Below are 17048 nucleotides of genomic sequence, written 5' to 3'. Positions count from 1 at the left end.
ATAAATGGTAAATTAAAATTAATAAATCCTCAACGACAAAAAAAACAATGTTATAACAAAAATTTATTTGTTACAAACGCGTATACCTAGTACTTTCACGTTCATTTCCCTTCAAATGGGAATATTGACTGTTTTCAGCAACATATAAAGTAAAAATATGCGAATTAAAATACACCGTAGCAGTATTTTTTACAAAGAGTTAATTTCAATTTCAATTTCTTCTAGCAAATTGTGATAACTCTGAAAAGCTTTTATTTATTAAAATAGCCAAGTTAATGCAAATTCCTCAAAATAAAACAGCCATTTTTCCGTTAACAACTTTTTATTTCCAAAGTTGCTTTTTACAAATATCTCTGTCAATTATGTAAAATATGAGATAAATATACATATTCAATCTGTTTTGCGTGTTTCATTTATTGTTTAAAAAATAAAATGTAGTATTTGTAAAGTATACACAGTTCAGTTAATACAAACTATCAACATTACACCGACGCAAATATGATACAAAAAATTTCTGTTTACGTTTACAGTCTATCGATAAAATCTCGTCAATTCTTTCAAACCGTGGGTCACCGATTTCGATGTGTTTGACCTAAAATAAGTAAACAATTGATTTATTTAAACAATAAATTTTAAAAATAAGGTTTTCATTTACATTTTGCATTTACAAATTGACTAAAGAAATTAAAATTCGAGTTTTTTAAAATTTGTTTGAGATAAACAAGCAAATGTTGTTTACTTTTTACAAAACTTCTGGATTCCTTTGGTTTTTGTTGAGTCGAATTTTCTAACATTTCGGCAATCATCCTGTTGCCTTCTTCAGAGCTTAACTGAAAATGGCTCGCATTTTACTCTGTACCTGCTTATATATTGTTTGAGGGGGGGCGTAGCTAAATGAGCAAGAAATTTATTTGATAAAACTAAATCCGAGAGTCTATAGAAATCTATAAGCAACCTAACAATCTTAACCGCGAATCAGGGCTTTACCTGGCGGGGATCAGTCATCGGAGACGGTTTTTATCAGTGATTCATCTTCACCCTCCCTCAAAAAATATATAAGCAGTTACAGAATAAAATGCGAACCAGTTTCAGTCAAGCTCTAAAGAAGCCAACAAGATGATTGGTGAAAAGTTAGCAGGTTCCACTCACCAAAAACGGACGCAGGAGGAAGTTGCACATTTTGATTATTAGACGAGCTTTAATTCAACAAAGTCGCTTTTCTCTGAAAATTCGAATACTCTATGTAGAATACTGAAGACTTACCTTACTAATCGAAAGTAACAACTTTTAAGAACAAATCCGTTACATTATACATTATTTACTCTGCATTAAAAAATGTTTCCCAATTTAAGAGAACTTACCTAACTAATTTCGAGTGTACTTCGCTTAACTGCTTCGGTGTGGCAGCCATAATGCCGCCGCTACTCTGCTTTGGTAAAGTGTCGAGACCAGTGGCCAACCATTTACTAGTCAGATCTCTGTTAAATTCTAGAAGCTGCAGAATTACATCTCCTACCTGTAAACAAAACAAAAACCACCCTCTCAAATATGGTACCTCGTGAATATACAATGGTACCTCAAAAGCACACCATAAAAACTTCTAAGCATGCATGGAAGTTTTATATATCCACGCAATATAGTCAAGTCAAGTAATTATTATTGTTTAGACTCAAATCTGGCACAGTTAAATGAAACACATTTCCGGCACTCCACTACACATAGTCAAAAATAAAAATAAACCAGTGTTCACTTTGTAAAAAGTTAATTCCGGCAATTTTAGCAAAATAAATAAATAATCAAGGTACCTCAGATAACATATAAGACTGTAGAGAAAATACGCAAGACTGAATCAAATTTGTGACAAGCTGCTGTCCACAGTCGTTAAGTATACCGGCTACGAGCTCCCTCCTTTCCGGGAAGTCAGACTGATTGTGGCCGACCTGACCCTGATTTATTAAATCGTAGAAAAATTTCATAACCGACATGTTCGCCTCTTTGTGGTCTAAAGTCGCGGCCATAATTGCACATTGCAAAATCGGAACTAGCGCGGAGCTGCGCAGGAACGATAACGCCGCTCGCTGTATGAACCGCGCGCATAACCTGGAAAAACTTGACTGATTGGCAACGTTCTTTTCCACATCGTAGTTCAGGTGGTACCTGAAAAAATCGTCCACCGTGTCGGGATGGTTACGCAATCCGTTCTCTTCCTGAAGCATTTGGAATGTGGGCTCGATGAACACTCGAAGCATGTCGAGAAGTCCCCCTATACACTGCGGATCAGTCGCGTATTCGTCGACCAAAATGCTTCCGACATACAGAAAGCAAGAGTGTTTATGTAACGTATAAATCCTAACTATTTGACCGACAAGGCTCTCGAGTAACTCACGAACCTAATAAATTCAATGTTAAGTAAAACACACCCAAAATACACTGCGATCCTCACTTGCTGACTTGCGCATCGCAACATGAACCTCACGCTACGGCAACATCTTTCCATAATTCTAATGTCGCTTTGATATTTATCAAACGTTTTCGACAATACTGGCCACACTTCTAATACCACAACTTTGCAAGGATGAATTTCATCTTTAAACAAACATGGAGTAATATAGTAAAGAGCGAGATAGATGGAAGTGATGGAAATGTTTTCTACTCACCCTCACCCAACCCTGTGATGTTTATATGCCTTAAAACGGAACTCAATCTATCTAGCCATAGGACCGGATCAGTTTTAGTTCCCCGCACCGGCACGACATCTTGTTCCATTAACTGGCATAGAGGATTGAGTTGCATCATGCACATTTCCCGTATTGCAGCTGTGACTTCGCCAGGTGGAAGACACGTCACTATCGAAGCCACTCCTACAATTTGAGGCCCAATGAGAACCAATGAATGTGAAAGGTAGGGGGTTCTCTAGGTAATCTTAATAACATATTTATATTTCCCCTACTCATTACATCCGTGTTTTGAAAACAAATAATACACAAAATTGTGCGTGTTTGCGTGCAATTACAACTTAACAAATAGCGAAATAATGTTTCTATTGGTGTTCAAACATATTTAAAATTAATAAGTGTTGACAAAATTAAAATAACATTAACACGTCCTCAAATTGCTAAAAAAATATTATTTATATGACATCTTGAAAACAGTAAAAAGCATAAAAAATCGCAAGAATTTATTTCTTACTCTAAACAAAAAAACTTCACAATTTTTTTTAAAAGCCACTTTACAAAAAAATACAGGTTTACTGCCCTGTATTTAAAATACAAAATTAGTTGGTTTATTTTTTTTAAGCGACCGACGGGAAAACCTTTAATGAGGACTTTTAACAATTAACAATTAAGGAATAACGAACATGACAATCTGTTGTGTACTTTAAATTAATGCACTTTAAATTTTGTATATTCTTTCGATATCAATGCCCAATTTTATTCAAGTTTACTATCAACTAATTCTTTAAAATTGTGTTCCACGTAATGTTTAGAGCAAAATTAGGGCAATTTCTAGGAATCAAAATTAAAATTTTTTGTTTTTTAAAGGATAACTTAAAATTACTTTTTATTTCTGGAATTTCTTGACATCTTATTTTTTGAGATTACTTGTACGCTTAATCTGAATTGAACATGTAAATATTACAATTTACATTAAGATTTTAAAATAAAATTGACTATAATACACTAAATCTATAAATGAAATAAAGTAGAGTTCTCCAAATCATATACCGTTTTTACAACCTTTTATTAATGTGACTTCGGAGTGAGTTTAAGACCCGCCTCTTGTAAAGCGGAAGAGACTATTCTGTTCAACACGTGTACTATAAACCAGGACCGTATTTAAGATGTTAGCCGACAAAAACTGTACCGTGTGGACTGTTGTATTTTAAGAGTATGGAAATTATGTTTGATTAAACTGTAATATTAATTCATATTAGTGTGATTTTTACAAATCTTCCTAAAATAGTCCCTATTTGAGGTAGCTCGATTCCAAGTTAAATTTGCCCATTAGATAGGTTGATCTCCTATATTAAAAAACAGATTAGATAGCTCAAACTGATTCCCAATTTAAAGGTTTAGCATATTGACACTAAAATATTTTCCTGGAAAAGCAATACAAAATCTTATGTAGATAATTGATTTATAATCGATGTTTTCCCAGTTTGCTATTGATTGATTTGTGGGGGTTGCGGCGAAAAAGTTGAGATTGTGGTTGATGACACTGATGCTGAACATCCTTCAAATTCAAATGGATCAAAGATTCGGACGCATTTGCCGGTTGCTGCCAAAATTATGATGCTAAATGTGTTTCTATTTCTGTAATAAACATCTGGGGAAAGTGGAGGTATAAAATTAACATCCGAGATGACTAAAACACGGTACGCTACAGTACGTGACATAGTTGTGAATGGTGTCCCAGAAATAAAAACGCGGAAAGATCATGGGCTCCCAAAAAGTCTACTTGACAAGCACCATGCCGGAATAGTGAGACGGTTGATATAAGATGCGTATCAGAAGAATATTGCTTCAACAATTAAAACTTTACATGAACAGTTGCGTAGTGTTTTGAACATTGACTGTTGCTTTGGGTGCGTTCGTATGAAGAATTGGTTTTTATTACAAAACCATCAATAAGAGGCAGGTTTCGATGGAATCAAGAAGAATTTCGGAGTGGAAGACAAGATATTTGAGAGAAATCGAAGAAATTCGTGCCAAAAAGAGAGACCTGGTTTGATAGCCGAGATACCGCCAAGAAAGGATGGACTGATGGTAACAGCAGGAAATATTCGTCGGATGTGCCAGTTTCGCGGGGCAAACGGGGACGCGAGCTATCATTCCGGACAAGAGAAAAAAATACCAAATTCATCAACGACTAAAGTGGATCATTCAATTTTTTTTGCTTGAAAATGATATGTATTTTGAAAAGTTCTACACAAAGAAGGAGTTACTGAAAGTTCTTAAGACGGGAGCGTTTTAATTGTCGGTCTTCCACCAAATCACTGCAATTTTAATGCGATAGAACTGATATGGGGACAGCTGAAACCCAGTTTAATAGGCAATAGAATTAATTAAAGGTGAAGTAGAAAAAATATGTGCTTGCAGTTGGAAAAAATTTGTTAAAACTCACACGCAAATCCGTCTTCTTTCAGCATTTGTATGTACAAGGTACCGAAGTAGGGTTCTGGAACGTCATTGTGGAATTGCGAATTTATTTATTGAGCAACCCAAGCGAGGTATGCCTGCGGTTAGACCTTCATAAAAATTTACCAAAATTAAATCCCGGATTATGTCATAAAAACGGTATATAGTTTGGAGAACTCCACAGCAGGTACCATTTAAACTAAGCAAGGTTTTTACACATTCATGTAAAAACCATGACTTGCACATTTTACAGGAAAACAACATGTGAGAAACAAACCCTTGAACAATCCCATAACCGCATTGTTGGTAATCGCAAATGTATCAGCCTGCTGCAGTAACTGCAGCAAGATGGGAACGTGACGAGGCATGTGGTCGCTACATGTACCGCATATATTTTGTAGGGCTACGGCAGCTGCGGCACCTAAAATATATATGAAGCAACTTTAATGCTCATAGCAAATCCATTTCCCACATTCTCACCTACACCTGGCCGACTAAGGCCAACAACCAGAAAATTTAAAATAGGATCCAAAACGACGGGATGCTTTTCAATCCATTCACATAATTCCCCGAGGAGCAGTACTGAAGTATGCTGGACGGCAATATGGGTAGAATCCGGAATATGTAGTATCGCTTCAACTACCTTTGGAACAACTTCATTCTCGCTCCTGAAAATGACACCTTCACTACAGCAAGATAAAAACTGACCGCCATATTTATATATTTAAGACAAGCCTAGAAAATTAAACCTTGGTTTAATGTAATTTATGCATCACCCCCTCTTTTGTTCATTATCCTTTGGCTTTATTACATTTTTATGTTATTGTGAAATAAATATCAACAAAATCTCTATTAAAATGGTTTATAGCTCTCGTCTGTTTTATGGTTACTAAACTTGATCATGGATGTAATAGATTTATCTTACTATATTTTAAAAGTATTCAATTTAGAAAATTTTTAATAATAATAAAGTTATAGCAACAGCTTAAAAAATTGATATCCCTACGTTTTCTATATTTCTCCTGATTTCCAGGTAATCCAGATAGTCTTCAATAAATAAAGCACAAAATAATAGAGCAAAAATGTTACTCACGGCAAGACATTTTTAGCGACAGCCTGCATTACGAACAAGGCAGCCTCGCTTTGATCCCACGTTACATTGACGGCTTGCAAATTGATAAACATTTGCCTAAAACAACTGCTGCTCCCGACTATAAAGACAACATCCTTAATTAAATCCGAAACCTTCAATCGGAAATCCTTAAACTCGTCGCCATCCTCCAACAAGCCTAAAACCGAGAACATATCCTTGTTTACTAGTTGAAATTTTAAAAAGCTCAATTTTACTACAATCAGTCTCGAGTTTAAGCCTACATAATGCTGACATGATACATTATTCAAATATTACTAAATAAAAATACACACAATACCTTCCTGGTCAGGTTCCATTTGACAATGTCTACACAGGGCTGTTATTAATCTTTCAATATAAGGCCTGAATAGTTCTGTCAATTCTTTATTGTTTTTCTGATAAAGTTCTTCACTTAAGACATACCAAAGATTAAACGTAATTTCAGCCACCTCATAATCATGATGTCCAACACATATTAAAACCAAATCAAGTATTTTTATTGCATAGTGCATACTGTTAGGACCACTATTTGCAATAATTTTTTCAAGAAAAGATTCTGCAAGTTCTGTAAATAGTCTGCAGTAATCTACTGATTTCCCTTGATCTTCATTTGCAACAGACAGGTGATACGGAACTTCCAAATGCATGATATTGTTAAATAAATAGTTCTCTAGTTCTTGTTGATTGTTATTATCTTCCAAACATTGAAGTAGTGTACAGATGCATTCAGTTGCGGCATCACAGAGTGCTCCTGGTGTCTACAACAAATGATGAAAGTATTAACCTTAATTACCTTAAAAATGTAGGTAGCAGCTTAGGAATGTCGAATATACCTGCTTGTTTTCAGGTGGTCTTGTATCTAAGATTTGAAAAGCCAAATTAATAACAACATTCTCTGTTAGTCCTTCCAAACTAACGGCACCAACTGACACCCATGAAGTGAAACATCTTATAGTTCTGGCTATTATGTGAATACTGTCATTAATATTTTGACTATATGTAATGCAACAGTGTTTTAGGAACTCAATTACTGTTGGAGCGCATAACTTTAGATCTTCCAAAACCTCAACTCTTCGATTTTCACCTAAACTAAAACACAATTTAACACTGGTCCCTAATCAACTTTCATCAAACTAATGACAAATTTTTACATACCGTACTGATCTACTTTCCAGCTCTTCTGGTAAAACTGTCAAAATTTCTAATAAGGGCCAAACATATGGCTGTGAAGAAAATCTGTTTATTAAATCTAGTGATGCTCGTTGCCATGATGGCATCTGTAAAATCAAATCAGCCAATGCTAAACACAGTTGTGTTATAATAACTGTGTTTGTTCCTTCATTAATTTGACTAATATGTTCTAATAGCGAATCCCTTAAAGAAACATGTACTTCTGCAGGGAGTTCGTAAAACGACTGATGCATTTTTGTTCGCATAGTTTGTGCGGCAAAATAACATGATTCTAAATCTCGTTTTTGGTGCAGCAACTCGTCTGCAATTGTCCAGGCATGCACCTGCAATAATATACCCTAAAAATCGGCTTAAATCACAAACCAAAACTTACAGATTTTTGCAGATCCAACAACCATTTCGAAGCTTTTTCTTTTTCTTTTCTGTCTGGATTTTTATATAAAGTTGATACTGCTAATACTACAATGTCTAGGTTAGGTTTTTGATCCATAATAAAAACTACTAATTAATTAGAAGACCCGTAAAAATTCGTATCATCTTAATAATATGTGGTACAGTTTATGCAACAATTTACACCGGCACTTTTACAAACTTTAGGGTGAAAAAATAGTAAACCTTCAATAAAAAGAAAGAGGAAGAACACAAACAGATATACAGCTTTAACCACTGAGAACAACCTCCTCTGCAGAATATGAATTGGTAAGTCAGTATAATCACCCGAACTGAAACCTCAATTGTTACGCGAGGTTATTGTTTTTTTTTTAAACCATACGAACAAAAGATACATATGTATAAATAATTTCTAATATTAAGTGATTCTAACAAATTTGATAAATGTCTTTTTAGCTAAGAGTTTGATTGGACGTGAACGGAGAGCGTACTTAATAAACGAGTGCCTGAAGAAGTTTATCAACATACTTTTTCTACGGCTATTTTATATATATTTGTATATTTTTACCAAACACGAATACATTCACTGAGTGACGTACAACGTGCTGTCAGAATACACAAGCGTCAAAATAGCACCCATGACTAAAATTTACTGAAATATCCGATCGCTCCCAAAGCTGCTCTACCTACACAGTAGGAGGCGCCATTGTCCCAAGTGGCTCGCGACAGTGTTTGTTGAAGTGACACTTTGCCCATATCTAAATGAATGTTTGCGTATTTTAAAGTAGGGAGTAGAAAAAACTATTTTGCAAAAGTTTGCCTTTTAGGAGGTAACGAAACTCTTATTAACGGAAAACAATTGACGAAAGTATTATGACGAGTGATTTGTACCCGACAATTTCACCCACAATCGAAAATTTGGAAATGGACGCCAAACCAAAAAAATCACCACTATCCTGAGCAGATAGATTTACTTGTATCGCCGCTAGAAGGCGTTTTGCGGCATCATTATAAAATAAAATTTATTTTCTCAAAATTGCACTTTTATTCCAAAAAAAGATAGCCAAATAAGAGTTCAACAGGCTAGTAAAAATGGTATTTCGATATCTTAGTGCTAACCTATAATATAAGCATAAGAACCAAAAACTTGTCGTTTCTTTAGAAATATTTTCAGTATACCTGCCAGCATTAAATTTTATATTTTAAATGTCAATAATAATTAAATGAACTTCCACACTCTAAAACCATCTACAAAACTTCTGGATTCCTCTTGCCTTGGTTGTTGAATCTAACTTGCTGACATTTCGCTAATCATCCTGTTAGTAGAGATATGTATGCTCTGGGATCACCCCACTCCTCTACCTTTTTGTGGGCGTGTCCTCCTTCCCCACGACTTCCTAGCTGTTTCCCCAATGGCTGTAGACCCCGCTCACTTTACCCATAATCCTTTGAAACTCGCCCCATTGGATAAGCAAGCACCAATGTGGGTTTAATCAATCCCCCTCCTCTAGTATCCTACCCCTTAACGATGGCGGTGAAGCCCAGATATTTTCCCACCCGTAAGAAAAGCAATGGCGGCCCCAAAGGTGTCAATGAGACTTAACATGATCATATTGTTCGCGTGACCATCAGCACCCTCTAGCGGTTCGAATGCAAACTAGTGTCCCCCTTAGAATGAGATTTTCTGTAATAAGATAGCCCCACCTAGTGAATATTGACCAAAACATTTATTTTAAAAACATAAAGTTCTGCGAATGTTACCCTCGCGGATACTAACTGTACTTTTTACTATTGCGCACAAGGACAGTGGGGAAATAAACACAAAAAGTGTTGGATTTATTTTTTCGGAACTGGAAGCTGGTTGGCACCACCAATAATATCTTCAAAACAAAACAAACAACAAACCATGAATGCAACGATTATTTTTAATAATAATTCATCTTTCGCTATGACACGAAAACATCGATTTTTTAGTTCTGTTCTTTGACTAAATCCCCACCTTTTGAAAAACCAACCTCTAAAAATAGTTAATTTTCTCTAATATAAATTTGTACGTTTTCCGCAATGTGTGTGAATATTTTTGCTAGATCATTTAGTTATTCGGTATATGTCCTAATCAATATTTTAAAAATATAATTCTAATGATATGTGTTTACGATTTGAAGATATCGAAACTTTCGCCGGTTTTATAAATGATAGCACACTACCAAACTACTAAACAACAGAGCACAAACTAGCAAACTACGCCCCCCTTATTTTTCATTTTCCACGTCATAATTACAAATTCCAAATGGGAGTAGGGGCTCCTAAAGTATTGTAGGTACATCTCCTTCAATTTTCTTAAGAAAAAAGTGACACAATTACTCGACGTAATACGATCCGGGTCGTTAACGCGTCTCAAGATGGGGTGTAAAGATGCTGAGGCCTTTAAATTGATTCCCCTTATTTCTAAAATAAAAAATTGTTAACTCTTAGCACAAAAGAAAAATATTTTGTCACCTATTATATTTCTGGGATCATTTTCAGAATTTGTCCAACGTAGACTCCCCAAGAGGATAGGTCCGTGATTTCGAAAAATTTTCAGGTCTCGCCGCTATGCATTTGTACCAGAAGCAGGGCTGGATTAACAGCAATTACATTCTTGTCAGTAAACACACAACCGCCGATTGAATTCTCGGATTCTGCTTTACTAGTTGCCATTAACCATTAGAGGTTCGACGAATACAATGTTCATTCAACCAGGCCGCGAGGGCAGTTTCGAAAATTGTTGATTCTCCGTTATGCAAATCTAAACGGAGCAGGCTCGATTTGTCAGCAAATACACAACTCGCCGATTCAATTTTGAGATGTTGCTTCATGAGTTACCATGATCTGTCAAATATTTCAATTAAAAGAAAAGATCTATTATTTAGCAACAATATACCTTTTTAAAAATAATTTCGCCTTTTTCAAGTTCAACAGGACACGTGTGTTCGCTTCGAAATGTTTTGTAGTCTATAGGCCTGTCGAATTCTCCAAAATTCGTTAGACCTTCAGATATTTTCAAAATTTGTCCAACGCAGACTTCCACGCACACAGTTTCGAAAACTTTCAGGTCTACCCGCTATGCATTTGTACACGAAGCAGGGTCGGACTATCAGCAAACAGCACATCCGTCACTTTTCTTCTCGGATTCTGCTTCACGAATTGCATCGATCTTTCAAATATTTAGCGTAATAAAACAAACTTATCTATTACTTTTTCCAAAAATGAATTACCTATTGAAAATAGGAGCGCCGTTTCGAGTTCGAAAGGTTTCGTAGTTTATAGCCCTGTCGAAATGTCAAAAATTCGTTAAACCTTCAGGCATGTTTGCCCAACGTAGCCTTCCGAAAACTTTCAGGTCTTCCCACAGTGCATTTGTACACGAAGCAGGGTCGGATTGTGCGGAAACAGCACATCCGTCACTTTTCTTCTCGGATGGTGCTTGACGAATTACATCGACCTCTCAAATATTTAATAAAAAAAAATATCTGTTTTGCCAAAAGTACGTGCTCTTCTAAGATAAAATAGCTCTTCTCGAGTATAAGCGGACACGTATCTTCAACTGTAGGATGTTTAATATTATATTTTCCACTGTCTACAAATTAGTAAACAACAGAAGCTGCCGAATACCATATAAACCATATTTTTAATACGCTGGCGGACGTACGACCGTCCCCAGAAATTACCATATTTAAATTGTTACTATTGATATATTTATATTCCGAACTCTAATTAATACATGCAAAAAAAACTAGCGAATGTTATTTATTATCGCCGGGGATGGATTATTAAGAAACATTTAAATAAATCTACCTTCCTGTTTCTCTTTTTCTGTATAGTTAACTCATTCTCTCTATATGTTACTTTCCACAGCCCGAATATACACTTTGTTCTCAAAATCTTAAAATTTTATCTGCTTAAATTCTTGCGTTGTTCATATGGCTGCATGTTTTGGGAGATATATCGTGCGTTATTTCTATTAAAATTCTGCTTCCTTTTTGCCTACTTCAAAAATGTAAGCGATCATTTTGGTTGTTTTATTAAACAAAAATGGATACTAAACAAGATCTGGATCTCCGACCTCAGCCTCCTTTGCTCACTCCCCTCGATGGCCAGTTTTTTTTTAATTATGTATAGAAACCTCGTCGAGCATATACATAATACTAGGTCAAAATGTTTCGCCGTTAGTCATTAAAATCGCAATTTCGAAAGCTCCTACCTATTCTTTTCTACTTTTTTTTATTTATCCGTATATGAAATCCATAATGAACACAAAACTAAAACTCGTTCGCTATATTATATTAAGCAACAAACGTGGATAACAGAAACACAAACCCTTAACACAAACGCTTCTAGAAACTTCGACTGACACATGAAACAACTCGCATTCCTACGAAGGGCAGGTATACCAAGCAAGTAAAATTTAAGCTACCCTGCAGTGTCGTCTTAGGTTCGGGCTTAGTAAATAACGAATACAACAAAGCGGTCATTTTTAATAATTTAATTTGCATTTTATTTATCTTAGGTTAGTTAGTTAGGTGGTTATCGACGTACCTATGAGACCAACTGCGCGATTGCGCCTATTAAATAAATGCCTCAAAAATGCATGTGGGTCTGTATGCCAGATATTCGCCCCAGTTTATCCTTATTTCTTTGTGTTCGAAATAAGGAAGTATTTTAAAAAGTGGGGAGGGTAGCAGAAGCAAGTATAAGTTTACTTTCAAACGCTCAGTGTTATGCGGCTTGTGATGCCTCTTCGAAAACCATGGGTTTTTACCGTTGCATATTGAAATGCCGGGTTAAAATTTTTTGGTTGCATGTTGGTTAAAGGTGGTAATTTACCTGGTTCAATGTTGAACCATTGGACATTTCTTTTTCGAGATTTTCAGTTGCCGTTTTAGCAATACTTCCTCGTTTCCAGTGCCATAGTTTATCTCTTTTTTTTCGGCATATTCTTGTTTTATGAAATTTTGATCTTTTTATGCCAATTTTGACGTTTATCTAATTTTTTAGAACTAAAAGTAGTTCAATAGAAACATTAAAGGCGAGATAATGCCCGGAAGCTGTTGTATTAGGTATGAAAAAAGTCCATTTGAATGAAGCAGATGCTTCTTTTGTCCCTACAATGTACAAGAAAAAACCTGTCTAACCATAGCAAAATGGGACCCAAAACTGTGACACTAGACGAGAGTATGCGTGATTTGGAAGTTAAATTTTAATAATCCATTGCAAAATATTCACAATATATATAGGAGTCAATTTTTATAAAAATCGGAGGTCAGTGTCGGAGCAATAAGGGTAGTTTCGATACTGATTAGGACATGTACCGAGTAACTAAATGATCTAGCAAAAATATTCACAAACTTTGCGGAAAACGTACAAATTCATATTAGAGAAAATTTTTTAGAGGTTGGTTTTTCAAAAGGTGGGGATTTAGTTAAAGAACAGATGTAGGCTAAAGGGAGGCACTATGATAAATGATAGAACTAAAAAATCGATGTTCTCGTGTTATGGCGAAAGATGAATTATTATTAAAAATAATAGTTGCATTAATTGTTGTCACCATTTGTGAAAAGTATGGAAATCATCCGCTAGGTTCGCATACCTTTTTACAAAATCAAGTAATTAAGTAAATTGGTAAATTATTTTTTAATGTTGCTAACAAAATACACAGACAGAAAAATTCAGATACTGTTCGTTAATATAGCGCATAAAAAATTAGGAAAGAGAACGATTCGTGTATGGCATGGCATACGTAGTTAGTACGTAATATTAGTCTGAAGGCTGCAAGACAGTGAAAAAGTGATGCGTTTAATTATGGTTCACAGAGGCTATTTGGGGTGTAGAAGTTTTTCTTTGAATGGGGTTCAAATAGCGTCTCCTAGAGAGTTAGCAGAGAAGGGTATTACAGTATTTAGCATGAGCGTCCAGATTTCATTGTTGTTGAGATTGCCACAGAAACACACTTTCATGTAGTAGTAGCAGCAGTAAAGTATACGACTTTTTAGATGGCTCTCGAGTTTGGTTCATGGGTTGATCGGAGATTAGAGAGTAGATACAGATAAGTTACGAAAAAAAAGTATGTACACTATCCTCGAGGATCAGCAATAAACAAAAGAAATTGATGAAATAGTAAGGTTAACTGCGATAAATCATCGATGATAGATAAATTAACTTTGTAAATATTAAATAATAAAAATAAAATTAAAATAGCAAAGAAAACCTTAATGTCCATATTTTTAACCACGGCCACCTACACATAATATTTTCGAAATATGAACTTTTCCCAGATAACTAGTCATAGTCAAAGAATGCTGAAATATGTATGAAGTTAACGCAAGCTTAGTAAATTAAAACATGTATATGGTTTCTAATATCCTACTTTATTAATGAAAATTTTAACCATGCTTTTGTTTTGCAGATATTATTGGTGGTGCCAACCAACTTCCAGTTAGGAAAAAATAAATCCAACACTTTTCGTGTTTATTTCCCCCCGTCGTTTTGTGTCCAATAGTAAAAAGTACAGTTAGTACCCGCAAGGAAAACATTCGCAGAACTTTATGTTTTTAAAATAAAGGTTTTGGTCAACATTCACGTTATTAACTTACCTTAATCTAAGAGGGACACTAGTTTATATTCGAACCGCTAGAGGGTGCTGATGGTCACGCGAACAATATGTCAATCATGTCAAGTCTCATTGACCGGCATTGCTTTTCTTAGGAATGGGAAAATATCTGGGCTCTGATTGGCTTCGCCGCCATCGCTAACGGGCGGGATATTAGAGGAGGGGGATTGATTAAACCTCCATTGGTGTTGGACACGACCACAAAAAAGGTAGAGGAGTGGGGTGATCCCAGAGCATACATATCTATACTCATATGGCTACTTAACTAAGTAAAAAATGGCAGGATATTCTACCAGCCGTTTTTTATTAATTGTGTGCAGTAGGTATTGCAATAAGGGTTTAATTGTAAATAATGTAAAGTACACATCACCGAGAACAACTTTTAGGGATACACTTGTGTGGGATCATTAGGCGATGGGTCACTTCGCACACGGTGTTTTAAAACATGCAACATTTCGCGTAGACGACTTCCGAAACAAAAGTAAAAAACGCGACGCCATATCCAACGAGCAGTATTAGAAACGCTGTCCATATCGTCGTCAAAGAAAACGCCTTTCCCTCCATCGAAACCGTTTTCTGTCTGTATTTGTGGCTCAATATGACCGCCTCATTAACGTCGCTTTCCCATTTGGTCAGCAGGCCGGTCTCTTTGTACTCGGCAAGCATCTGATTCAACACGGAAAACAAGACGACACCTTTCCGCGTTATAAACGACAAGCAGTAGGTCATTAGTTCCTCCTCCAGGATGTGGAGCAGCGGTTGTCCATTCTCGTCTACGTATATAGCGGACACAAATATATTTGCGTCTTTAAACCGTTCAATGGATGCTGACTTTCTCCCAAATGCAGTGAGCGCCAAAGAAGTGCTGTTGCTGGTGTTGTAGCTCGTTTTGTTACTTAAACTTTGCAACGCCGCAGACGAAATTATCTCCTTCAACTTGGTACGGACGGAGAGCCCCGACTCATCCAACTCTTCCAAAGTGTTTATGTCGTCGAAGTACGCCGGTGTGGTAAACGCATCGAACAAGATCCCCGAAAATATGGTCGACATTATGGTATTGAACATTAAACAACTAATAAAGAGAAGACGTCTGTACAATTGCCGTTGTTTGGAGGTTGGTATTTCGGGCGTGGATTGGGAGATGATTGCGCCGTAGATATTTATCCAGACGAAATTTCGAGATCCGGGAACAAGGTTTTCCGTGGCGTTTAACACTAATGCCAGACCCACAAAAATTCCGATAAGATACCACACCTGCACGCTGAGGGCGTTGTAAATCTTCAACGAAACGGGCACCTCTGCAGTCGATTTCGGCGCTATCATGCAAATCTTGTCGCAGTAGTAGTTATACGTGCTGTCGTAAGGTAGCGTATCCTTCCAGCTGTGGAAACGCCCGTTGCCTGATATATCTATTTCGTTACTTACTATTCTATGAATGGCCCCCGTAGCGGAACCATTTGGAAACAATGTTCCGAAATCGTTGACTTTCGCAGTGGTCGAAACAATGAGCGTAAAGTTTAAGTGCAGCGCTAGATGATAAAAGATGATGGGATCCAAACCTAGCAAACCCGTTGCTCTCTGAACGCTCCGGTAGAGAGGGTTCGAGCGCAGTAACTTGGGTAATCTGTCCATGCTGGAGAAGTTTCTGGGGAAAAAACCCACGCGCACCGGGTACCCGCGCAGGTTTTTCAAGTTGTTCGTCAGCAAGACGTTTTCGATTGGCGTTCGAATGTCATGAGCTTCGGCCGAGCCCCAACAGTTGTTGAAGTTGGTGAATCCGTTGTAAATGTACAGGTAATCCGAATATTCGGAACAGGGCGCGTGGATCAGGTACGCTATCGGTTCAAAGATGGTCCATACCATGGTCAGCACTTTAATTACCGTCTCGAGAAATTTCGGAGTGGCGTCCTGTACTATGAGCAGGTGTACCCTCCTGTGGAAAGTTTCCGGTTTATTTTCGACGAGCAGCATGGTCTTCCAATACAGCTCCTCATTTTCGAATACCTGCAGGAGACCGTTGACAGCGTCTAAGTGTGCGAAAAAGTTGGATTCTTTCAGTTCCACCCTCTCCTCGTTTCGCGGTAGGGGTCGGAGGTTGATTTTGTCGATGCACACTTTCACATCGTAATTTTTGGGACCGCGTATGGACTTGGGTTTAGCCCAGGGATACATGAAATCACGTAGCAGTACCGTTCGACTACGGTTCCTTTCGAACTTCCGCACGATGGCATTGACGAGGTCATCCATGACTTGCGGCCTGCCACCCTCATGGACTGCTTGAACCAATACGTGGTTTGATTTGAAAAATAACTGCTGGTAAATATTTAAGTAATAGTCCTCGGTAGCGCAATCGTAGGCGGAAGGGGCATGTTTCAGTTTGGCCGAGATCACGCAGATCAGCTCGAACATCATTGCGAGCCTCATGGCTGTTTGCTCAAGTCTAAATGCCGCTAAGCAGCAAATCCTATAGGGACAACTTAAAACTAGTGTATGACATGGATATTTAGGTTATCGCTGAATCTCGGCTTTCATGATTATCTATAATTGT

The 17048-nt window shown here is 36.8% G+C and overlaps 1 protein-coding gene across 1 annotated transcript; it reads right to left on the bottom strand.

The window, feature by feature from the left end:
* Positions 1 to 457: 457 nt before the first annotated feature.
* LOC132704818 (transportin-3) lies at positions 458 to 8129 on the bottom strand. The gene is made up of 13 exons (XM_060675085.1): positions 7835 to 8129; positions 7426 to 7784; positions 7104 to 7359; positions 6569 to 7028; positions 6232 to 6427; positions 5619 to 5806; positions 5416 to 5559; positions 2658 to 2861; positions 2444 to 2586; positions 2158 to 2390; positions 1806 to 2100; positions 1362 to 1516; positions 458 to 592 (listed from the first exon to the last, which is right to left on the bottom strand). The coding sequence occupies exons 1-13, from the start codon at positions 7949 to 7951 to the stop codon at positions 532 to 534; spliced, it is 2811 nt and encodes a 936-aa protein (XP_060531068.1). The 5' UTR covers positions 7952 to 8129; the 3' UTR covers positions 458 to 531.
* Positions 8130 to 17048: the final 8919 nt, after the last annotated feature.

The sequence above is a fragment of the Cylas formicarius genome, unplaced genomic scaffold, assembly GCF_029955315.1.
Source record: "Cylas formicarius isolate icCylForm1 unplaced genomic scaffold, icCylForm1.1 PGA_scaffold_7__23_contigs__length_41026272, whole genome shotgun sequence".
Lineage (NCBI taxonomy): Eukaryota > Metazoa > Arthropoda > Insecta > Coleoptera > Brentidae > Cylas > Cylas formicarius.
Note: the sequence above shows the minus strand (reverse complement) of the source record. Positions and strands in the feature narration are given on the sequence as shown.

Bases quoted from the DNA above. Each gene is read 5' to 3' on its own strand.
- LOC132704818 (XM_060675085.1), bottom strand. From the start codon at position 7,951: ATGGATCAAAAACCTAACCTAGACATTGTAGTATTAGCAGTATCAACT. The intron at 7,360-7,425 runs GTATGTAAAAAT...ATTGTGTTTTAG, and splicing joins CTGGAAAGTAGATCAGTACG to TTTAGGTGAAAATCGAAGAG. The intron at 6,428-6,568 runs GTATTGTGTGTA...TCTCGGTTTTAG, and splicing joins AATGGAACCTGACCAGGAAG to GCTTGTTGGAGGATGGCGAC.